Source organism: Abramis brama, assembly GCF_963993115.1.
Source record: "Abramis brama genome assembly, chromosome: 7".
Taxonomy (NCBI): Eukaryota; Metazoa; Chordata; class Actinopteri; order Cypriniformes; family Leuciscidae; genus Abramis; species Abramis brama.
Genome location: NC_139969.1, coordinates 17,892,222 through 17,916,853, shown reverse-complemented (window position 1 = coordinate 17,916,853; position 24,632 = coordinate 17,892,222). Strand labels below are relative to the sequence as shown.

At 37.4% G+C, this 24,632-nt stretch overlaps 3 protein-coding genes across 26 annotated transcripts in view; all 3 read right to left on the bottom strand.

Moving 5' to 3' along the window:
• Positions 1 to 712: 712 nt before the first annotated feature.
• Positions 713 to 5,754, bottom strand: LOC311086835 (cystatin-like protein). Of its 3 annotated transcripts, XM_084119992.1 has the most exons (7): positions 5,481 to 5,754; positions 4,152 to 4,256; positions 3,939 to 4,004; positions 2,149 to 3,822; positions 1,861 to 1,965; positions 1,684 to 1,749; positions 713 to 1,566 (listed from the first exon to the last, which is right to left on the bottom strand). In XM_084119992.1, the coding sequence occupies exons 4-7, from the start codon at positions 2,320 to 2,322 to the stop codon at positions 1,444 to 1,446; spliced, it is 468 nt and encodes a 155-aa protein (XP_083976118.1). In that variant the 5' UTR covers positions 2,323 to 3,822; positions 3,939 to 4,004; positions 4,152 to 4,256; positions 5,481 to 5,754; the 3' UTR covers positions 713 to 1,443. The 3 variants fall into 3 exon arrangements, with proteins under 3 accessions (XP_083976118.1, XP_083976117.1, XP_083976116.1); XM_084119991.1 differs by lacking the exons at positions 1,684 to 1,749; positions 1,861 to 1,965; positions 2,149 to 3,822 and having other exon boundaries at positions 5,481 to 5,722; XM_084119990.1 differs by lacking the exons at positions 713 to 1,566; positions 1,684 to 1,749; positions 1,861 to 1,965 and having other exon boundaries at positions 2,941 to 3,822.
• A 950-nt stretch (positions 5,755 to 6,704) lies between these two features.
• Positions 6,705 to 19,090, bottom strand: puf60a (poly-U binding splicing factor a). Of its 21 annotated transcripts, none has more exons than XM_084119965.1 (15): positions 19,011 to 19,071; positions 18,117 to 18,188; positions 16,774 to 16,882; positions 16,115 to 16,210; positions 15,234 to 15,323; positions 14,985 to 15,053; positions 14,528 to 14,689; positions 14,332 to 14,424; positions 14,013 to 14,226; positions 13,515 to 13,705; positions 13,158 to 13,214; positions 11,229 to 11,306; positions 10,455 to 10,566; positions 7,789 to 8,036; positions 6,705 to 7,430 (listed from the first exon to the last, which is right to left on the bottom strand). In XM_084119965.1, the coding sequence occupies exons 4-15, from the start codon at positions 16,193 to 16,195 to the stop codon at positions 7,131 to 7,133; spliced, it is 1,695 nt and encodes a 564-aa protein (XP_083976091.1). In that variant the 5' UTR covers positions 16,196 to 16,210; positions 16,774 to 16,882; positions 18,117 to 18,188; positions 19,011 to 19,071; the 3' UTR covers positions 6,705 to 7,130. The 21 variants fall into 21 exon arrangements, with proteins under 21 accessions (XP_083976091.1, XP_083976092.1, XP_083976090.1 ...); XM_084119966.1 differs by having other exon boundaries at positions 19,005 to 19,066; XM_084119964.1 differs by lacking the exon at positions 16,774 to 16,882 and having other exon boundaries at positions 19,005 to 19,090.
• Positions 19,091 to 19,831: 741 nt separating this feature from the next.
• The window catches only part of nrbp2a (nuclear receptor binding protein 2a), a 30,586-nt gene continuing 25,785 nt past the window's right edge, over positions 19,832 to 24,632 (bottom strand). The window contains exons 13-18 of one of the 2 annotated variants that reach the window (XM_084119974.1): positions 24,537 to 24,587; positions 24,308 to 24,443; positions 23,859 to 23,912; positions 23,704 to 23,767; positions 23,455 to 23,510; positions 19,832 to 22,415 (exon numbers count right to left, since the gene is read on the bottom strand). In XM_084119974.1, coding sequence (XP_083976100.1) covers positions 22,317 to 22,415; positions 23,455 to 23,510; positions 23,704 to 23,767; positions 23,859 to 23,912; positions 24,308 to 24,443; positions 24,537 to 24,587 — 460 coding nt within the window. In that variant the 3' untranslated portion in view covers positions 19,832 to 22,316. The remainder of the gene's footprint in view (positions 22,416 to 23,454; positions 23,511 to 23,703; positions 23,768 to 23,858; positions 23,913 to 24,307; positions 24,444 to 24,536; positions 24,588 to 24,632) is intronic. The other variant, XM_084119973.1, reaches the window with a different exon arrangement.

Sequence of the window (24,632 nt, the reverse complement as noted above, 5' to 3'; positions counted from 1 at the left end):
TGATTAATCAATCTAAATGTCTTTAGATTAGTCATTATAATAAGACCAGCATGACTCCAACCCAACTTACAGTATAAGGTGGTGAACCATTATAAACTAAATGCATGTCTAAAACTAGCATTGCAAATACTCTTTGGGACAAACTTTTCCCCAATTTAATATTTCAAAGCCGCAATGTTCAGATAAGATGCGCGCTTGTTTATCAAGTTCCTCTACGCCGGGTTACTGACAGTTATTAAAACTGGTGCAGAAATTTTAAAATGAAACCTGAAAATCCCTCATGCAAGATTTAATGCAATGACGAAGTATTTAAGACTTTCTGCTCTGATTTAAGACATTTTAAAGGCCTTGATTCACAAAAAGGTGGAAACAGACATTTAGACCTCAGATTTATGCTACTTAATGCTCATGTTTACCATTTGTTTTTCTGCTTTCAAAGTACAAATGGAAAGTTTACACATCTCCTGATAAAACATGCAATGTTTGATTTGAACTCAAAACAGCTTTATGCAAATATAAACTTTGGCTCATGGCTGCATTTAGATCCACTCCATATCTTGTTTATTTCACGTTAACCATAATTCCAGCTCCTGCTATTCTTTTAAACAGAGGACAAAGCACAAGAAAACCACCAGTAATAAATCTCCATGTTTTGGTGCATTTCAACAAAACAAGCTTCCATACCATTTCATAAAGAGAAAAGACCCAAGTGTTATATTTGAAGAATTTATTGTTCTGGCATTTGAAACCAAGAGCATCATAACAGACTATTGACAATATTTTAAACAATAAGAGGGGGGCAAAAACAACAAAAACTGAATTTGAACAACATCTGATTGGTGGAATGGGGAGTAAACCAATGGACCAAAAAAGGAGGGAGGGGGGCATCCAGTCATTCACAGCAACAATAAAAAAAATATTCATGAGCGTTTCCTTGCCTCTGTCCCAAGAAGGGATCATTAATAATATTAATATCAACATCGATAAAAAATAATTACAAGTTATAAAGAGAAGCCAGTACCACTGGGAAGAGTGACTGGCGGCTGCTTCTGTGTAAGCGAGAAAGAGGAAAAGGAGAGATGGAGAGAGAGAAGAAAAGGTTATGTAGGGTAGGATGTATTTGACAGTCTATGCAGAGAGGTCACTGTTGTCAAACCGTTCCTGATCGTACACCTCAGCGATCACTTTACGACCTCCGAACCAGCGGTTGTTGAGCGCCTACGTACTAATGAAGACTACTGTATTTTCCATATTTCTCTCAAAATTACATCATTAAATTGAAACATATTGAGAAAACTGATAATTGGACAATACACATTAATCTTCATAGTTAAATTCAAGAAACTTGACCTGAGAGGTCAATTTTATAGGTTACATTTCATTAGTAGTTTTTTTTTTTAATTCATATGGCCAGTTGCAAAGATCCTCGATCATTTTTATTTCTCAGATGCATCCCAGACATCCAGTTTTTTGCTCATTTTCTCCTTTTTGTGACAACAGAGTTCCTTCCCCAAGACGATGACTCCTTGGTGTGGGAGTCAAACATGCGGATACAGTTTCTTTAATCTGCAATGAGAACAGTTAAAACCTATTAGTGCAGGAATATCTAATACAACAAATAGTTTGGATCATGATGGTGAATAAAGGTCTTTGTCCCCAATATGTGAATAATGTGTGATGTACCTTGTCTGTTTCTCTGAGACGTAAACAGGACATGGATCCACGACAATCAACACAAGAAACTTGAGGCTGAGAAAAATACAATAGAGCTGTGTGAAACTGTAAGCTTTTTAAAATATATTCTACAATGACTCCTATAGGCATTTTGACTATTAAGATCCTGAGTGAGTAGAGACTTACTCTTGCCTTATCTTGGATCTTACAGTCTTCCTGATGGACACTCTTTGTCATCTTGCCACATGAGGTGGATCTTAACACCACATGAAGCATGCGCTTGTCAAAATTCTGTCATATAGAGGAAAGAGACAGGTAAAGCATAAAGATGACAACCTTACATGTAGATGTTTAACTATTTTTATCAAGCACTTTAAGGCAGATGCATAAGCACAGAAAACAAAATCAAAACAGACAAATTACAGTACAATTATAAATTTACAGAAATTATAAAATGTGAACTAAATAACTTACAGCTTCTAAAACCGAGGCAAAATCAAGGTGTTTGGTTTTTCCATATTTATCATTGGCTAGTTGTATTGCCTTGTCAATGATGTTTTTGTCATGTTGGCTGAGTTGATTATATTTATTTCCGTCTGTTGACTCCAGCAGTAACAGAGCGCTAAGCAGGAACAGTAAACCTCTCATCTTGCACAGTAACTGATGTTCTGCGCTGTTAGACTGATCTTAGTCAGAACCAGTCACTGGTGTCACGTCTACAGACCACAACAGCTGTGATTGGTCTACTTTGTAACCAGAGGCCCTCCCCAAGATGATGAAATAAGACAGGGTTTCTGCAGGTTTTATTAAGAGAAATTTAAGAATCCCTTTTAAAAGACCCTTTTAAGACTCAGTCAGGAAATAAATCTTTTTTTCTTAAAAAAGAAAGAATAAATCAAAGGACACACTATGCCAGTAAGTTTTCAAACATACTTTGGTCATAAAAACTTGAAGCTCAAAAAACCTGAGAAAATTGTTTTTCTGCTTTCAAAGTACAAATGGAAAGTTTACACATCTCCTGATAAAACATGCAATGTTTGATTTGAACTCAAAACAGCTTTATGCAAATATAAACTTTGGCTCATGGCTGCATTTAGATCCACTCCATATCTTGTTTATTTCACGTTAACCATAATTCCAGCTCCTGCTATTCTTTTAAACAGAGGACAAAGCACAAGAAAACCACCAGTAAAAAATCTCCATGTTTTGGTGCATTTCAACAAAACAAGCTTCCATACCATTTCATAAAGAGAAAAGACCCAAGTGTTATATTTGAAGAATTTATTGTTCTGGCATTTGAAACCAAGAGCATCATAACAGACTATTGACAATATTTTAAACAATAAGAGGGGGGCAAAAACAACAAAAACTGAATTTGAACAACATCTGATTGGTGGAATGGGGAGTAAACCAATGGACCAAAAAAGGAGGGAGGGGGGCATCCAGTCATTCACATTAAAGTACAGCAACAATAAAAAAAATATATTTATGAGCGTTTCCTTGCCTCTGTCCCAAGAAGGGATCATTAATAATATTAATATCAACATCGATAAAAAATAATTACAAGTTATAAAGAGAAGCCAGTACCACTGGGAAGAGTGGCTGGCGGCTGCTTCTGTGTAAGTGAGAAAGAGGAAAAGGAGAGATGGAGAGAGAGAAGAAAAGGTTATGTAGGGTAGGATGTATTTGACAGTCTATGCAGAGAGGTCACTGTTGTCAAACCGTTCCTGATCGTACACCTCAGCGATCACTTTACGACCTCCGAACCAGCGGTTGTTGAGCGCCTACGTACTAATGAAGACTACTGTATTTTCCATATTTCTCTCAAAATTACATCATTAAATTGAAACATATTGAGAAAACTGATAATTGGACAATGGACAATACACATTAATCTTCATAATTAAATTCAAGAAACTTGACCTGAGAGGTCAATTTTATAGGTTACATTTCATTAGTATAGTTTTTTTTTTTAAAAATCATATGGCCAGTTGCAAAGATCCTTGATCAATTTTATTTCTCAGATGCATCCCAGACATCCAGTTGTTGCTCATTTTCTACTTTTAGTGCCATCAGATGTCCTTCCCCATAAAGATGACTCCTTGATGTGAGTGGGGGAGTCAAACATGCGGATAAAGTTTCTTTAATCTGCAATGAGAACAGTTAAAACTTTTAGTGCAGGAATATCTTATACAACAAATAGGTTGGTTCATGATGGTGAATAAAGGTCTTTGTCCCGAATATGTGACTAATGTGTGATGTACCTTGTCTGTTTCTCTGAGACGTAAACAGGACATGGATCCACGACAGTCAACACAAGAAACTTGAGGCTGAGAAAAATATAATAGAGCTGTGTGAAACTGTAAGCTTAAAAAAAAAAAAAAAAAAAAAAAAAAAATTCTTTTCTTTGAGTGTATTCTACAATGACTATAGGCATTTAGACTATCAAAGTCCTTCTGTGAGAGTGAGCTACTTACTCTTGCCTTCTCTTGGATTTTACAGTCTTGCCGATGGACATTTGGTGTCGTCTTGTCACATGAGGTGGGTTTTAATATCACATGAACCATGTGACTGTTAGAATCCTGTCATATAGAGGAGCGATACATGTAAAGCATAAAGATGACAACCTTAAATGTAGGAGATGTTCAAATATTTTTACCAAGCACTTTAAAGTCCCTGTAAAGTCAAAATTAAGTATGTGTTCTGAGTTTGTCACACCACAGAAAAATGTGTTATTAGCCACCCAGCCAAATTTGAATGATAAAAAAAGCCGGCAAGTACATAAAATAAGCTATCAAAATCTTGAAAAAATGAGCAGTAGCCTCTGCTCTCAAACGCTGGGGGCGTGTCCGCTGGCTGCGCTGAAACCACGCCCACTCGCGGGAAAGCTACCGTCGCCACACTCAACTGTCACCGTTACAGCCGGAATGGATGCTCCTAGCAGCTTAATTTGTTTTACAAAGCCATACATGTTTGAGCCTGGACTACCAACTATAATTATAACATAAGCACACAAGGCAACTTACACTCATTGGTGGGCACGCACTGCAGACGATGGCACCAGTTGTCGGCGCGACGGGAGGATGATCGCCGAGGCGGGAGATAGTCAGTTCGGCCCCATTCACCAGTAACAGCGGATTATCAGTGAATCCCAGTTGTCTCCGACGAAAGTTTATAAAACTATCCCGTGTAAAATGATCACTACAGACGCGGGTTTTGGCGGTGATCCTCGACTCTCCATCAAGGTGGCTCTTCACAAAATTAATCCACCTCTTGTTGATATGATAGTTTTTCGGAAATTTAAATAAGGACACCGATCTGTTTTGTACGTGATCGCATCCAGGTAATACGCATTTCCGTGACGAAGGCATAGCTAGCTAGCAAACTGTAGGATGTAGTAACTAATAGTACTGACAGTAACTCGCGATCGGCAAACTGATGTGAATGTGCTATATTGTTAGGGGAGGGGCAGCGTCAGGGGCTCCAGTGCGTCATCAAGTAGGGGCGTGTCCAGGAGCTCAGGGGCTTCAGTGCGTCATCGAGCCCCCGTTTTAGCCCCGCCCAAAAAATCCGGAACACAGCAATGGTGAAAAACTGTTTAACGGTCTAACTCCACAATTCAGTACTTCACAGTTCACAGTCTTTGTAATATGATTTAGCAATACATTTCTAACATTTATAATGTGTTTAGATTTTTTTTTTAGAATTGCCTTTACAGGGACTTTAAGGCAGATGCATAAGGACAGAAAACAAACACAAATTACAGCAACTTGATAAAGGTTTAACATTTGAATTAAATAACTTACAGCTTCTAAAATCGAGGCAAAATCAAGGTGTTTGGTTTTTCCATATTTCTCATTGGCTAGTTGTATTGCCCTGTCAATGATGTTTGTCTCATGTTGGCTGAGTTGATGATATTCTTTGTTTCCGTCTGTTGACTCCAGCAGTAACAGAGCGCTAAGCAGGAACAGTAAACCTCTCATCTTGCACAGTAACTGATGTTCTGCGCTGTTAGACTGATCTTAGTCAGAACCAGTCACTGGTGTCACGTCTACAGACCACATCAGCTGCGATTGGTCTACTTTGTAACCAGAGGACCTCCCCAAGATGATGAAATAAGACATGGTTTCTGCAGGTTTAATGAAGAGAAATTTAAGACTCCCTTTTAAAAGACCCTTTTAAGACCAAGTCAGGACATTTTAAAGAATAAATCAAAGGACACACTATGTCAGTAATTAAGTTTTCAAACATACTTTGGTCATAAAAACTTGAAGCTCAATAAAACCCCCTTAAATTTCTTATTAGAACATTCTGATTCGTCAATCTAAATGTCTTTAGACTAGGCAATATAACAAAGACCAGCATGACTCCAACCAAATTTATAAGGTGGTGAACCATTCTAAACTAAATGCATGTCTAAAACTAGCAGTGCAAATACTCTTTGGGACAAACTTTTCCCCAATTTAATATTTCAAAGCCGCAATGTTCAGAAAAGATGAAACTGCGCGGATGTTTATCAAGTTCCTCTACGCTACGGGATACTGAGTTCATAAATCTAAGCCACGTGATGCAGAAATTTTAAAATGAAACCTGAGAAAATCCCTCATGCAAGATTTAATGCAATGACTAAGTATTTAAGGACTTTCTGCTCTGATTTAAGACATTTTAAAGGCCTTGATTCACAAAAAGGTGAATTAAGACCTCAGATTTATGCTACTTAATGCTCATGTTTACCATTTGTTTTTCTGTTTTCAAAGTACAAATGGAAAGTTTACACATCTCCTGATAAAACATGCAATGTTTGATTTGAACTCAAAACAGCTTTATGCAAATATAAACTTTGGCTCATGGCTGCATTTAGATCCACTCCATATCTTGTTTATTTCACGTTAACCATAATTCCAGCTCCTGCTATTCTTTTAAACAGAGGACAAAGCACAAGAAAACCACCAGTAAAAAATCTCCATGTTTTGGTGCATTTCAACAAAACAAGCTTCCATACCATTTCATAAAGAGAAAAGACCCAAGTGTTATATTTGAAGAATTTATTGTTCTGGCATTTGAAACCAAGAGCATCATAACAGACTATTGACAATATTTTAAACAATAAGAGGGGGGCAAAAACAACAAAAACTGAATTTGAACAACATCTGATTGGTGGAATGGGGAGTAAACCAATGGACCAAAAAAGGAGGGAGGGGGGCATCCAGTCATTCACATTAAAGTACAGCAACAATAAAAAAAATATTCATGAGCGTTTCCTTGCCTCTGTCCCAAGAAGGGATCATTAATAATATTAATATCAACATCGATAAAAAATAATTACAAGTTATAAAGAGAAGCCAGTACCACTGGGAAGAGTGGCTGGCGGCTGCTTCTGTGTAAGTGAGAAAGAGGAAAAGGAGAGATGGAGAGAGAGAAGAAAAGGTTATGTAGGGTAGGATGTATTTGACAGTCTATGCAGAGAGGTCACTGTTGTCAAACCGTTCCTGATCGTACACCTCAGCGATCACTTTACGACCTCCGAACCAGCGGTTGTTGAGCGCCTGAATGGCCTTGTTCATCTCTGATGCTGCTGAAAACTCTACAAAGATCTTTACAATGACTTCAGCATCCTCCTCCTCACCCTGCTTCTCCTGGTAAATGATCACTCTATTAACGGCTCCGAACTTCCCACATTCCTCCGTTACTTCTCCTTCCAGATCATCATCTATGTCTTCAGGTCCAACCATGTTCCTGAGCACCATAACCGTAGACTGAGGAAAGAGCATACAGAAGAGTGTTTAAAACCCTTTTCCATTATAGCACCTCTCTCCATTATAGCAATGCAAAATTATCAACTTGCATACACTACCATTCAAAAGTTTGGGGTCTGTACTTCTACTCAGTAAGGATAACAAAGGATCAGGACCATGTGACACTTAAAACTGGAGTAATGACTGCTGAAAATTCAGCTTTGCCATCGTAAAAAAATAAAAGCTTTAAAAAGTATTAAAATAGACCAGTTAATTTATATAGAAATGTCATATTACTACGGTTTTTACATTTTTTGATCATAAGACTTCTTTCAAACCATTTCTTGTCAACCCCAAACATTAGTGATTGAGAACTAACCTCTTGTTTTCTCAGCAGTTTCTGCATGACCATATGCCTTGCGCTGCTGCCCGAGATGCTCATGTGCTCCTGTTCACTGAGCATCTCCTGGCCTGTGCCGTCTTGAGCGGATTCCTCCTCCTCTTTTTCCTTCTTTGCCTCTTGGGCTGCAGCCACAGCTGCTGAGAGTGACGGCGGAGAGGCCAACACCGGGTTCACAAGACCCACCTGAGGCACAACAGGCATCGTGGGCCGGGCTGGCGTCACCCCTGCACAAAAACACAGGAGTCAGTATATTATTAACTGTGGTCTGACACTGAATCTCTGCTAGACACCTATAAATCCCTCTCTATGCAAGCGAAATGGACTATTACCAGACTACACAGCCATTACAGGACTGTTCCCTGAAAAAAACACTTAAAAAAAACTAAAAGCACGTTAAGAAAAAGTTCCCCCAAAAATTGTCATCTAGGCTGACATTTCAAACCAACATCTTTTTATATGAAACAAAAAAGAATCTTAAAACTGCATGAGCAATGTATTAGTCGGATGGAGATAATAGGTGAGCAGGGCACAATAAATCATTACAAATATTTAAAATTATAATATTTTTTCTTTTTGAAAAAATCTGAAATCCCAAAATAAATCAATTTACTATCATAAGCCCCAGTATCCGATTAAAAAAAGTTTGAAAATAGCTGTCAATTAAAAGCTGCTATTTGGGGAGCTTTAGAATATTTTTCTGGACAAGGGGCCTTTAAATAAAAAAGGCTGAAAACCACTAGTTTGCATGACAATTAATGTTCAGAAATAATGATACAAATCAAAATATAAGTTGTTCACTGATCATCTTCCCCTCCAGTGAGATGTTAACTAATGACTGGATCCCAGCATCAGGGAGATGAACTTGAGAATGTCAATGATACATTCAGTTTGTGAATGAAACGGATCAATCAATTGATTGAAAAGATCTGACTTAAAAGTATGATTTGTACATGAATCCAGCATTGCTACTTCAGTGAGTGCTAGAGCAGATATCACTGAATAATGTCTTAAATTTGAATGAACTATTCCTTAAAGGTCCCGTTTTTCGTGTTTTTGAAGCTTTGATTGTGTTTACAGTGCAATATAACATGTGTTCATGTTTCGCGTGTAAAAAAAACAGAATTTTTCACACAATTTACTTATCTGTATACCGCTGTTTTCACTGTCCTAAGAACGGGCTGATTACTTCCTTGTTCTATGAAGTCCCTACTTCAGAAATACGTAACGAGTTCTGATTGTGCCAGCGGTTCCTGTACGTTGTGATTCGACAGCAGCTTAGCGCACGTTGCCCGGAAAGGTCACACCTCTTACCATAACGTGGAGATGCATGCGCTCAGGGAAGGCCAAACAAAGGTGATTTGACTCCGGGATGAAAATAACAGCGTCTCGACGACATGGCGACAAACGCAACTCTTCCTCTTCTCCTAGTCAAAAAACTGTTCTAATGACGTCATTAAAGAAGGAAGTAGAGGGATGCAGTCCAAACAGGCCGTTCGATGAAGGCGACTTCTGTTAAATAAAATATCTCGCTTGGCATTGAACTTTGAGCTTTATAATTTTACAGATATTATTTATGCTCTAACAGCAACATTACACACTAACTAAAGTTTGAAACATGGGATCACGAAGAACGGGACCTTTAAAGAAAATATTTATCTCAGCAGTAACAGGAAACACTCATCTTTCATGTAAATGATTCATTAAAAAAGAAAGGGAAAAGAAAACATGTAGAAATCACAGTTCTGGCATTGCTTAAGCATTCCTCCTCTGTACCTGCTCGCTTCTTGCCTCGGTGACTGTACTTTTTTTAGTTTGAAACAAAAAAAGATTTAAGATTGGGGTCACTTTTCCCCTTTTTATTTGAAACCCCATCCGTCCTCTTGGCTTGATGATCAATTCCACAAAAAAAACATCTGAGATCTGAGAGACTCACTGGCCAATAGGAATGAGAGATTTGTTTATGAGGGGAGGGGTTAGAAACAGTCCTCTTCAAACTTGGTTGATCAGTGTGCAGCAAAAGGGAAGGGTCATGACGAATTTGGAGAATAAAGACAGGGAGGGGAAGAGAGGAGAGAGAAAAGGAGAAAGAAAGAGACAAGGAGAGAAGAGAAAATAAAAGAGAAATCTATTAGTGGACACGACCCACGACAGGGCACGTTAAACTGAGTACTGTGTAGGACAACAGAAACCTGAGGGAGAGAGAGATTGTGCACATAAAAGCTAATGTGGAAATGGGAAAACATGGTGGCCGTTCAGAATGAGCTTTGCAAGTAAAACAAACAGGTCTGAACACAACCACTTAAAATTAGTGATCCGTTCTAAATGATGTAGACCTAAGTAATGTGTGGACGGTCATGCCTGTCAAATTAAGGCTTTGAAAGAAAAATAAAGCCTGTTTGTTTAATTATCTTTTGGTTGGACTCCTGTAAATGTTCCTACCAATCCTGTTTTAAAAAATACATGAAATGCTATCATTCATGCAAAAGACATCCAAGTAAAGGGCCCCACTCATACACAATTCAACTACATGCAGAACCAAAATACTGAAGACGTACAGCACGATTAAGGCACACAAGTGAAAACACTGATTGTAGAGGGCCACAATACTGAAAATACTACAAACCACTTCTGACTGCACCTACCTGTAATGACCCCTGGGGCCTGAGCAGCCATGACGGCCTGTGGAATCTGGGGCAGGTTCAGGCCCGTACCCCCGGCCATCGCCCCCAGAATAGATGCTCCCGCTACCGCTTCCTGGAAGAACAGAGTGGGACATATAGAAACACCGCCTGGACAGCGCCCGTTAAATGCACACGTAACACCAACACTAGTGGACAAACAGACCTTTGCACACACAGACAAGCCTTGGGCCAGCTGCATAAAAATCGGCAGTTGGAGCTAATGGGCTATTGAGAAATTAAGATTTTTTTGTCAGCATTAATATATAAAACATATCTACATGTATTGTACTGTCTCCAGAGCAGAAGATATACTCAACATACATGTTCAGTTATACGCTATATGCTTAGCTGTCCCTTAAGCCTTTGTATACAAGATTTATTTCAACTAGGGATGGGCATTTCAAAAATATTGTATTCGAATATTTGAATATTCGATTATTTAAATGAAGTTTAACGAGAAAGACGTCATTTTTTCAATCATTACGTTTGTCACCATTTCCGAACAAGCTTATGATTAGGATATACACAAGCTTATGTTATATCATGGTGTTTTTTTTAGCTTAAAACAATGTGTGCAAACAAGAATGAAATGAACAGAAGCATTAAGCTCACGCAGTTGCACTTATAAACCAGACTGTCAATTATCATACAGAATGTATATATACACTTGAGTCAGCATATGGTTATCGTGTTTATATTGTTTCACATGTTCTTGAGAAAAACAAGTATATCTACATGCTCGGATGAAAGTCGGTTGTTTAGTCCGTCAACAATAAGGCCGGATGAGGAGAAAAAGCGCTCCACCAACAGATGCTGCAGGGACACAAAGATAATAGTGTGCTAAGCGACCACGTTTCTTACAAAGCTTTATGATTTCTGTCCCTGAAACAAGTCTCCCTCAACAAAACCTAAAGGATTTTTCAAGATCAAATTAGTGGTCTTCTCAGGGTACATTTGCATCTACCTGCATTTCATGTGATTACTTATTGCGTTGGTGATATTATAACTCCGTTTCACCTCACAAAGTTCGCTCCCAACATGACCATTTTGACCAAACTTTGCTGTGCCTAGAGACAGACGACGCCATTCTGTCATCAAATATGATCAACTTGTTTTCACACTCCACAGCGCCAATCAGTGCATTTAGTTATAAATGAGTTTTAGGTTGCATGCTTAAGACTCATCATGGATCCACTGCACTTATGGCCAGCAAATAAACATTTAGCTAAATTCGAATAGTATTTTTAATTTTCGAACTATTGCAGATCGAATATTCAAATATTCAACTTTGTGGATACCTCTAATGACGAATTTTTTAAATTGATTTCTAAAGCAAAGTTGGGTTATATCAGACTATATAAACACACACAAAACCTAGAGGGCTTTAAATCCTAAACATTGTTAATTAATAGATGACAACCAGCAATATACAGCTTGAATGCAAGTTAGGCCTTTTAAATGACCTAAAAACCTAAATTTCATTATATACACCACTGCTCAAAAGTTTAGGGTTAGTACTTTTATGCATTAAATTAAACACATTAAGCAGCATAACCGTTTTTAATATTGATAAGAAATGTTTCCTTATCACCAAATGAGCATATTAGAATGACTTCTAAAAGATTGTGTGAGACTGAAGTAATGATGCTGAAAATTCAGCTTTGCCATCACAGGGAAAAAAAAAAGACATTTTAAAATAGAAAAGTTTTAAATTGTAAAAACAACAACATCATAACGGTTTTTATTTGATCAAATAAATGCAGCTTTGGCGAGCATTAAAGAGTTATCAAAAACAAAACAAATCTTCCCAACCCAAACTTTGAACAGTTAATGTAAAAACTTTTTTTTTTTTTTTTAAAGCAGCGAAAAACTAACCGCTTAAAGAAATAGAAAGTTGATTGACATTAAACAATAGTGCAGTGTCTGTTCTGAAGGGTTTGCGCATCTAACCATTCAGGCATTTTCATGCAACTAGGCCCAAGACCTGAAATAAAGGTCAAGAACATGTAACAAAACAAGCTAAATTTATTATTAGAAATCTTTATCATTAAATATAAATTATAAATTTAATTTAGACACTGCTAAACAAGTTAAAAACCTATGCATTTATTTGCTTACACAATATAAATTTAAACTAAACTATGTATGACAAGCATGAGACAACATAGAACAATTACATCATTGATCATACAGATTTACAATAATATTGAGTAGCATATAGTATGGCAATTTTAGCATGATCTATGCTGTAGCATAGATGCAATAAAATTAACTAAAATGGAAGTAATCCACAATAGAAAATGCCAAAATGTTATCTCAGTATTAAAATATTATAGGCACACCTATTAAAGAACTATCAAGAGATAAAAGCCTCAAGAGATTAAGCAGACATCCAGAATAATAAATTCATCATTATGTAGGCCAGAACCCAGATTACAGATAAGAGGCATAATGTAGCTAAAAAATATTGGCAGAGGTGCTACTTAAAAGTCACCTGTGACTAAATCTGCTCAGCTTTGAAGTATATGGGCCTGTCTAGTAAACATTCACTACCTAGTATCACTGTTACTGGGAGGTCTTGAAGACAAGTCTCTCCCCACACTCATTCTACACAAAACAAAAAGGCACCAGCGTGCTTTGAACAGAATTTCCTGAAGGATTTACCAGACAGTTGAGGAAGTCTTCTGTCCGATTCTCCGGCTGGGACAGATTCCATGCCATCTGTTTTTGGAGTTTACACGCTATGTTATCTTTCTGCATGTAAAACCTCGGTCTCAAATAAGTAATGTTGTGTCATAACTGAGTCTTCATGCCAGTCAATGCCTTAGCTGATTAAAATCAAGCCCTCACATACAGGACCAAGTGTCTGCACTAGCTTTGCTAAGCGAATTTAAAAAAAAAAAATCACGCTGCCTTACTTTACAAAAGAAGGCTTTTAAATGTCAAAGGAAGCAGCAGCTCACACTCTCACACACACTTTCCCTGACTAACAATAGATGAGTGAGGTGTGTAAATGCTCACCTGTGCTGTGATTTTGGCAGTGGCGGCTGCAGCGGCTACGGCAGCAGCGGGAGGCAGTCCGCCCGGCGTCGTTGGAGTCAGAAGGGGCATGGGTGGCGTGACGGCTTTGCCCACTCGGAGGTATTGCCCACCCAAGTCGAAAAGGTTCATGGAGGAAACGGCATCCTGCGAAGACTGGGCCTTGTCATATTCTACAGAGGAAACAGGGAGGACTAAGACTCAACAGCATCCAAGAAGACTCAGCATAAATCTACCAGAGCTCTGAGACAGTTACTGTGTAATTACCAGCGGGTACTTATGGCACAAATGTCCGTAACAGAGCCTAAGAAAACAACGACAACAGAAATAAAAACTTACTATGAAAGCATGTGAGGAACCTGCCCCCACCCTTCTCTATCCCCTGTGAGACATGTAGAGAACAGCATTCTGCCATGACTGACTGCTCTCAGTCAGATACATTTATATTCATCCGAATGGGTGAAGCAGTCGCCCGCTCACCTATGAAGCCATAGCCTTTGTGTTTTCCCGTCGTGGGGTCCCGCGCCAGAGTGCAAGACTTGATTCTTCCGAAGGCCTCGAACACGCTCTTGATGTCATCGTCTGACAAGTCGGGATGCACGGATGCCACGTAAATCCGGTTGAAGGCGCGCGCTTCTTCGGCTAGCTGGTCTATGATCGGTTGAGCCTGACCAATGTTGCTTGGTCGCCCCACCTATGAGTGTTGAAACAGATCAGAAATTATAGAATACATTTTAAATATTTAGGGTAAAAAGTTGGCTCACAAGTTATTACTATTCATTTTTTACAAAGTGCTCACTTTAATGTTTCTACCACCCAGCATAACGGAGTTCATCTGTTCTAAAGCGAGCTGTGCTGCTTCTGGTACTTCATACTCTACAAATGCAAAACCCTGCAGAAAGAGCAGATTATCGTCAGTTAAAAATACAGCAATAATCAATAAACAAAATGGTAATTCATAAAACACTTCACAACTATAAAAAAGACCTTCTGACCTTGTGTTTTAATGTAACAGAGTCCCAGGACATGTCAATGCTCTTAATGGGACCGAAAGGAGCAAAGGCCTGTCTGATGGTGTCTTCTCCTAGCTCGTAGTAGATGGACCCAACATAAACACGGCACATTATGGCTAATGCTCGTTGCCTCTGTGCTGCAACCTGTAATGGACAACTGATATGATGAGATGGTGCCAAGCCAGGCATATGCTAATTCAAGCTGTTTCTCATTCATAGGCTTGTACCAATGATTGAGGATAGAACCAGCAGACAATAAACATGCTGGCACCGAAGACATAGCACTGGCTTTTCTTTACCTCCAAACATTACACACATGAGTACTAAACAACCACATGTATGCCAAGAAAAGGAGGGAAACAAACATTTACTACTACATTCACAAACAGAACAGGAATGAAGGTTACGGAGTTACTTGGAGAAACTGTGTTGGACTTACAGACTGTAGTGGTGAGAGGGGATCTCCAAAGCCCATCGTTAATGAGGCCATCTGAAGGGAATTAGGGATCTGTCAGGAAAAACAAACCAACTGTCATTGACTGTTGTACCACACAGTGGGATGTTTATGTCAGTTGAGTTTAGAAGGGTCCTTGAGATAACATTCACATTATGATACATTACAATCGTTTATGAATACACACATTGACAGTTTAAAAATACCATTTCCCAAGTTCTTGAGCAGTTTTACCTGTAGGTTGCTGAGCTGTTGCTGCTGATGGGCGATGGTCTGTTTGACCAGGACGCTCTTGATGCTTTGTTCCATGGCATACTTCTTTGCCTACAATTGAGAGCACATAAAGTAAACATAACTTCATAACTAAAGTAACATAACTTCAAACCACCTCAGCAAGACCACAAATAGCCAGGGCTCTTGCTAGACATATTCAATTTTACGAGATGAAACTATTAGTTCATTTGACTAAAGTATATGTCATTAATAATATATCACAAAGATAAAGATCAGATAAAAATAAAATTCACAGAAGTTAAATGAGAATGATCCCCCACTTTAAAATAGTGTACCAGCAATTGAGAATAGTACTAGCAGATAATCAGACGCCACTAGTACTGAAGGCATAGCACTGGCTCTGCTCTCGTCCACTGCTTACTTACATGTGCACAGAGCAAACACATGCTTATAAAGCTAGAGGACATGGAAAGAAAAATCAAGAAAGACTCAACATGACAAATTATAGAAACTTCAAGCAAAATGTGCAGATATCACACAAGGCTGCATTTAAGATGGTTCTTAAACGATAACTATTTTTCAGTATCATGTACACTGATTATTATAGGTTATTCATTACCATTTTCATTTTGTGACAGCAAGAAAAAAAGGCAGCATTGGAAGCAAGTCTCTTTCTGCTCTTCATGCTGATTTCCTTAAATATCTTAAGCGCACACCCTAAATTGCTCTTCGATCAACCTGATCGCAATGTAACAAAGTCACATCACAAAATCACAAAAATGTAAATGGCCCCTGTCTGATACACTATCCCACCCTCAATAATTATACACAATCATTGATTTCACTACAAATGTGCAGCAGAAGTATCTGGGGAGACTCACCTTCTGCAGCGCCTCCTGCTGTTCAGCGGTGAGTGGCGGCAGGCCGAGCTTCGAGGCTGTGCTCTGTCCATTCTCCATCATCAGAGCCTCGCCTCCCTGCACAGAGCACAGGCATCTGTCAGACCTGACGATTGTGAGCTGCAGCGAAACTGTACATTCACACTAGACAACTTCCTTACAGCTTTTAAGACCATCTAGTTTAAGAGCAAACTCAAATGGTATTAGTCATAATACATCAGGATACTTCTCTTGAACAATATTACGAATTATGCTTTTTATGCAAATATTTTACTATTTGATCTTTATAAATGCATTTAAAAATAAAATAAAATCAGTGTTAGGGCTAGTGCTGGAAAGAAATCTACATAAATTCCAAATGATTCTAGATAATTTTGAGCTTGTTCAAACTGCTTTCTACATTTTGGATGCCTTTAGCCTAGGGCTTATCAAAAATACTGTTGAAATAAAACCCTTCTGTATACATTCAATTTACAGGATCCTCACAAAATTGTAAGGGGAACATGGTGAATTTTCCCCTCAGTGGAAACAAATACTTGATTTTGTTATCTGGTTATATCTGACCATATAACCTTAAGAGTGCATATGCTAAAGTAATTGAGCCCTCTTATTTAAAACTACACAAGAGAAAACTTAAGTACCTTTGCTCAAATGAACTCCAGAGTGGTGCACTGTCCCCCCTTAAGGAGGTTTGAACCCAAAAAGTTCTGCCATTGGCTTTGGAAATATAGTACAACCAAGAGATATGTTCTACAGCACAGACGACACATGGAGAGAAACGACAAAAAAGAAAAAAGGAAAAGAAAAACACAAACCTACTTAGAACAATATAACTGGGTAGGAAGACAACAATTTGAGTTCACTGACAGAGTCCAGGGACAGAGTTGCCTCTAATGTTAAGGACCAAAAAACCTTGGTGACAAACCTTACGGCAACATATTTTGTAGACAGACGTTTTGTGGCAGTGATTCTTAATGGGACAGTTCACCCAAAAAAGAAACTTTTGTCATTTAAGACCCCTCACACCAAAAATTATAACTAAAAAGTTTTACTAATCGTTCTAATTCCATGAGAACAAGGAAGTCCACACCACAGTTACAACGATAACAACACAGTGAAACAATATCATTGGAAACACTTTTTTTCCCCATCTGATGAATGATCAATCAGATCCCAGCCAATGTAATGAGCTCCAGCATTTAAAGCATTAGATGAAATAACTGCAGCGCACACTTAAATAAACAGATCATCATCATTCGTTGGTCGCTATAGTTATCATTCTTGGTGTGAACGAGTCTTTACTCATGTTGTTCCAAACCCATGTTATTTTCTAGAGTAATGGCAGATGTCAACATTTTCACTAATGACTTCAATTTGTTTTGGCATCAGAAGGTTAAAATATAAGGTTCGAGATGCATGGACTACTTCATGTCCTTTTTGAAGCTTAAAAGCCAGTCCACTAAAGTTGCATGGAAAAGAGCAACCAGGCCGATCCTCAGTTTCTCCCACTGAATGAAGAAAGTCATACAGATTTGGAACAACATAAGCAAATAATTTTCATTTTTAGCTTAACTATTCCTTTAATAGACTGAAAACAAAATCTCCCAATGCATGAATATTAGTGCAAAAAACACGAACACTGCTCGTATTCGTACAAAAATTACAGGATGTCTTCTACCAAGATGGTACAACGGGATTGATTGACAAATAATGAACAACAAGATAGTGAAAATGTGTTTTTGTTGTTACGACTATGCAAAAAAATCTATTTACCATCCCTTACCGCTCTGATACGTTTTACATACATACTGGTGACATTTAAACAATATATTAAGGAAGTACAGGTTGCCTAATGCAACCTTTTGTTGATCAAATACATGCAAGAATTAAAAAAGAAATAGGACACATCGAAAGTTCTTTGCAAACCCCTTTTATGACAAAGGCTAATTGTGGTCTCGGGGTGAGCAGTGGATTGACCCCTTACCTAGCGCCTGCTCTCCGCTGGGGTGTCTTGTGAGATTATATATGGGGGAGCTTTTACTGTTCAAAACGGAGTCTATAAGGAAAGAGAGAGGTTTCAGTAAACTCATGTACACTGTGCCCACATGCCAACTTAAAAGGGTGAATTTCACCTTACTTTTCATAGCATGGGCTTTGAGATGTCTGTAGAACAGACTTGTAGGAGGTGGATAGACTAATTTACTTGTACATGCAGTACTGTACTGATTTACAATAAATACATTACCTAACGTTGACAAATAAAGTAACCACACTGACTAGGAAACCAAAAGAGCAGCATTCAGTAAATGCTGAATGTGTATCCCATACGTTCTGACCAGGCACGAGGCCTTGTATAATGTTGGGTTAAACTGTATTCAATAAGATGCGTGACAGTGATGCACATTTTTTTCAAAAGCGAATTGTAACTGCAACCAAACCGCGGTGTAAAACACGGAAACAGAGCGCTTCGTTTCTACTGACGCGTGCATCAGCGAAGTTGATTCAGCTCATGGAGGACAATGTGAACGGGTTAACGCGTTAGCTCATATAACGTTTCAGAGAGCGAGTAAGCGCATGCGTTTAGGTTATTATACTAGTAATAACCCGCTAAAAACAACCGTTCTAAGTAAATCCTAGGTGTCAGAAATGACATGGTCAGTCGAACATTATTAAATAATCACTGTGGTTAAAAAGAGACACGCAGCAGCAGCAGCAGGCCGGGAAGAAAATCCCGCTCTCAGTGCGCTAAGCTAGTTAGCCATACCCCTGTGCATCTGGCTGTTTTAAATTAAATCTCTATCCGGACACATTACTATATGCGCATGAAATAATACTGTGTTTATATTAAGAGGGAAAATAAGCAAAATATTACATTTACCGCTGAAACAGCCACCGCCATTGAGCACACCTTCCAGCACTAACGTCCACACCGCGAGGAAGACTACGAAATCTCGCGATATCTAGAGAGCGCATTAGGTAAGAGGCGCGCAGCTGCAGTGTGTGGCCGATCAGGCTTTGATTGGCCTCTTACTCGGAGCTTAAAAAGTATAACTGTAGGTTCGAGAGCGCAATAAAACATAACTTTTCAGTTTTCTTGTAATAATATGTGGCAGCACTGATAAGACGTTCCTAAAAACTATTTTATAAAAGTAATTTTTGTCTGGACTGGACACGTACATAACAAAAATGAACAAAATCAACAAAACTATTAAATATTTCCATCAACAAGGGAAAAAAAAATGCACACATTGTGAACAATTATTATTAATAAATATATTGTCTGGCATTATGCAGCCTATTATGATTTTCAGCACAGAAACAGTAAAACAATTATGAACAACAAAATATATTAAACATCAAAAACGTAAATCAAATGCATAAAAACATTCTGTAATTAATTAATTGTATAAATGTAAAACTGTTAAAACACGTGACTTGTTTTATTAAGGTCTATTTTTTAACCCATTTAAAATTCTTAATTCATAATATGAACAATATGTAAGGATTATTCAATTAAATTTGATGGAATTTTACTATTAATTGAAATGTGTAAATCTTGAAAAAAGGCTCAAGTTTGTTTTGACTGTACCTGACCTGAAAATTCCCTTGTCCTCAGAGCACCATTAAATGTTTCAGTATATCTACATTCATTATATATCAGACTTTTTCTATGTATAAACATGAATAAATTGAGTCATATTAAAGTATTAATAATATATTTTAATGTTATAGTATTTCATGTCACAGTATACAACTTCATCACAAAAAAATAAAATAAAATAAAACTGCCCAAAACATAAGTCTGGTTAATGCATTTGATTCAGATGAGAAAGGAGACCAGGAATTAGGAAGAGTACATTTTAAAAGCTGCTCACTGTACATTCATATATCTCTCGTATATACATACAAATGAATCACATTGCAAGACATTTGAGTCTCATAATAACACTAGGAAGATGGTGACTGTTTTTTTTTTTTCATGACATCTGAATCATTTGAATTTGCAAGAATAAACAGAGTTTAGAAATCTCTTGTAATGGTTTTCTAAAGCTGCAATACTTCCATGCCAGTATAACAAAAATGAAAAATTCTGTCAAAGCATTCTTTTCCTGACATGCATATATATATTTAAGGGATATTGGGAAGTCAAAGTCATTGGAGAGCACAGTACTGAAAGCATCCCTAAAATAGATACTATTGCTCTGGACGGCATGGCAACATAGATGTTTTCACAGAATATGCAAGTGTCAATCAAATACAGGACAAGTTGTACTTGCAATGTAGTATCCATTCTTGCCATCACAGCACCCAGTACATATTTGGCTTTGACATGGTTCAAGTTCTCATTTGCATGTAGAATACATAGAAAGTAGTGTATAATTCATTTTACATGACATAAAATATACACATACTGTGGTAATATGTAAATGCCTAATAGAATAACAGCCCTTCATACCCAAAGGAGGGATTTATTAAAGCAAACCTTTGTTTCAGTCAATGGTCAGTTTATTGTATGTAATCATAATGCATTAATCAATATAAGCGACAAAGAAACAGATAAATGTTAAACACCTCTGAGCAGTCAGCTGATCTAAGATCAGCTCATATTCACATTAAGAAGGCAAATAAAAATCCCATGATAACACTGTTAGCCATGAACAGGACCCCTGTGTTAGTGAACCTATTATTAGCTGCTCAGAATGCTTTTATGATTCATTGTTTGAGCTTGTATCAGTCGCTTTTGTTAAAAGCATCTGCTAAATGAATAAAAGTAAATGGATTTGGAGTACTACTCAGTTTATTTTCTTGGTAAAAGTCATCTGGATGAAGTGCTATTCTGCTTTATTGATTAAAAACTAGGAAATATCAGATCGGACTTCACTTAGGCTGCATTTATTTGATCAAAGCTAGAGTAAAAACAGTAATATTGTGCAGTATTATTGTTATATATTTTAAAACGTAATTTATTCCTGTGATGGCAAAGCTGAATGCTCAAGATTTCTTATTTGGTGCTCAAGTAACATTTCGTATTATTATCATTGTTGAAAACAGTTGTGCTTCTTGATATTTATGTGTAAACTGATTTTCTTTTTCAGGATTCTTGAATAGAAAGTTCATCAAAAGAACAGCATTTATTTCAAAATAGATTTTTTTTGTAACAATGCAAGTCTTTACTGTCATTTTTGATCAATTTAATGCATCCTTGCTGAAGAAAAGTATTCATTTCTTTCATAACATAAAAATCTCACTGACCCCAAACTTTAAAACGGTAGTATACCATTCTAGGATAGCATTATTGCCACGGTTTACATTACCGTCTGCATCAGAAAAGCTACTGAGATCACCATAGTGTCATGGAAGCAATTCAGAACAGAGACATTTTAAACTCTGTATAAATCACTCCACATTAAGAGCAAGAAATGAAGTTGAAAAAATGTTGGAAAAAATATATAATTATAACAAGAGCACTTGCCGTTGTATCGTACATTCGTTTGCTCAAAGTCAGCCTGTTAAAGCATACAGAATAAGATAATATAGAAATGTAGAATTAAACATTGATACATTTTCCTTTTAAACATGTATACCAAGGCTGTGTATTAATTGTTTAAAATAATAAATAATACATTTAAGTCTAGAACAAACGTACTCCAATCATATTGCCTGATGGGAAGCAGCAAATATTTCTTAGACACTTAGCCTCCTCTCAGAGGTTCCCGAAGCTCTGTCAACCTAAAATCATCAGGTTGTGTGAAACTTTGTCCTTTGCTAGATGTGGATGGATTATGCCATAGACACGATGACTTGTAGAGATGTTTTTAAAAATCAGTTAATCTGTCTTTAAAAAAAAAAAAAATGTTCACAACCCAAAATGCTGGCACTGAAGGCAGAATCTCTGCAAGTAATGGAAGTGTGTTTCTTCGTCATGGTAAAATGACATCAGTAATTTAAACTTCAAGATTAAAGTAAACAGTTTGAGCTCTTTGGAGTTTGTGCAGGTACCATGCTGTGTGACGAGCTTTCTCCCCAGGTCCATCGCTTATTCTCAAGCCATCTTGTCATGACCTTCATTATGTAATGTTGCACTTTTGGTCTTATTTCCCTCTAGTCAGTCTTTTGCTCTCTCTTTTCTCAAGCTCTGGCCCAGTCTTCAAGCACTGTCTGTCTATTCTAGGACCAGCTGGGCTTAGTACATCACAGCCATGGCAGTAGGGGAGGTGGACGTCCCTGACCAATGCTTACATAATGCATCCTCAAGAAAACATGCCAACTTCTCGCTGTCTTCCTGCAGGACACAAAAAACAGACAATCAGATTCACACATAAAGCAAAACTACATGAGCTATGTTTTTCATTCCTTGCCACAGATGCCTTTGAATTGCACACTAGGGGACTAAAAATAGGGTTGGGAGGTGTGTTCCAAATTTTAACCTTTTCATTTATATGCATCTTCTTCTTTTATACCATGGCAGTGATGCATATCTTTAAATGGTAATTAGGCTTGTCACTACACCTATATGTTATAAATTAAAACAAAACCTTAAACGCTTCATAATCCTCCATATCACCACATCACAAATTCCAAACTCCAAACTTCCAAATTCCATTTCAAACTCCAACATACAATTAATTTGACTCACATATATACAGTACAATTACGTAAAGCAAAATATCGCAAATCTGGTTGTTTATATTGTCACAAAATGTAAACTATATTGGCGAAATATTTAAATTTGGATATATAATGCATCCAACTTTACCTACTTCTTATACAATACACTCATGTAGAGCAAATATACCAAATCTCAACTGCCTGATTGTTTAGATCATTCTTAGGTGTGTAGGTGCAGTCAGTATGGACTGTACAAAATACAATGAGAGTTAGAGGTGAGTGGGCCAGTTTTATCTGTGCTGATGAGTCAATTATTGAGGCAAATTTTTTCTGTGTTAATTTGTTAATTTTGTATTGTTATTGTATTTGTATTGTATTGTATTTTATCATTACTGGTAGACAGATGACAGCTTTGGTTTTCGGTCGCTAATCGTCATACACTATGATATGAGTTCTAAAATCAGCTCAAAATAACAAACATGTTTGGATATCTGCCAACTGGATGGAATCATAATCTGAAGCTAAAAAGATTGAGTCTGTACCCATCATACACTATGTGATTTTCTGTGAAATTTGTCAACTCCAACTGCCCAAAACTATTGTCAACTTATATTGACTGCAAATCGAGGCAAAAATCTGAACAAAAGTAGTCTAGCGTATTTCAGCCTTAAGATAAATAATAAAGCTTGATGGTTAGAAGAACTCATGCTTACCTCACTGATGAAAGCATGGTGAACCAACTCACTAGCCAAATCTTTGGAACTGTCAGCTGTGGGGAAAAAATAATAAATAATAATAATAATAATAATAATAATAATATATTTTTATATTTAATAAAAATATCTATTTTTTATTAAATATCTATTTTTATTGAATATAATAGAATAAAAATGTATTGCCTAAACTATTTTAGAAAAGAAAAAAATGCACCAAGAACACATTTGAATGTGATAATCACTTACATCGCAAAACATCACAGCTAAGCTGACGGTGAAGTCTGTCATCCATCTTTAAAAAGAGAGAGAGCTACAGAGAAAGAAAGGATAGGTTATGCACAATATTTACAGAAGCCAAGTAAAACTACAACCCCCCACCCAAAAAAAAAATTAAAACTCACATGACTCCTTGTGCCTTCCTCATTTGCTTCCAGATTACATTGGATCTGTACAACCTGTACGAAAACAAGCCAAACACACCAGGTTTTTAAGAGGACAGTATTACTAATAACTAATAAAAAGTAACTAAAATACTGTTTGTACATGGATGAGATGCACTGATCACCATTTCTGGGAAATGTTTAAACAAATGTCAGCTTTTTCAAATTGATCCTTGCTCATCATCAGTGTCATAACTGGACACATGCACTTCCCCATCCAAACATTTGTTGGCTAATATTTTGCTTCAAAAAAATACAACACAACATTTAAAATGAACTGTAAATCTGTTTACATAAATTAACTGATTCACTAACATATTCAGACTTCCTAAAGCTTCATATGAGGCATAGCATCACTACTTGTGGTTAGTTGCTCCCAACACTGCTTCTAACATAAACCTTCTTCTAACCTTTCTGGTTTCAGTCTCCTGTGGTTCTGGGGTTGGGGTCTTCACAGTCTCCATCTGTTCCTGCGACAAAGAAAGAGCGCGGGGGATAGGATGTGGCCGCTGGGAAGCAAAGTTCATCAGGGGATATATGCCATTTCTGTTCATGCAGAAGAGGAAAGGTTTCAAATCCACAAGCATGGAAACAAACACAGTCTAAATCAAGGATCAGCTGATCTTTTCCATGACTCACTTCACATCCTCAAGAAATTTGTCCAGTTCCAGAGGTGAGACGTGAGAATACCTTAAAAAAAAAAAATTTTGTTGGGAAAAATGTCTAAACGTGGGA

Bases quoted from the DNA above. Each gene is read 5' to 3' on its own strand.
- LOC311086835 (XM_084119990.1), bottom strand. From the start codon at position 5,657: ATGAGAGGTTTACTGTTCCTGCTTAGCGCTCTGTTACTGCTGGAGTCA. The intron at 4,005-4,151 runs GTAAGTAGCTCA...TATTTTTCTCAG, and splicing joins AAATCCAAGAGAAGGCAAGA to CCTCAAGTTTCTTGTGTTGA. The intron at 3,823-3,938 runs GTACATCACACA...TTCTCATTGCAG, and splicing joins GTCTCAGAGAAACAGACAAG to ATTAAAGAAACTTTATCCGC.
- puf60a (XM_084119949.1), bottom strand. From the start codon at position 19,031: ATGGCGGTGGCTGTTTCAGCGGTAAAT. The intron at 13,706-14,012 runs GTGAGCGGGCGA...TTTCCTCTGTAG, and splicing joins CAAAGGCTATGGCTTCATAG to AATATGACAAGGCCCAGTCT. The intron at 10,567-11,228 runs GTAGATATACTT...CTGTTCTTCCAG, and splicing joins ACCGACTTTCATCCGAGCAT to GAAGCGGTAGCGGGAGCATC.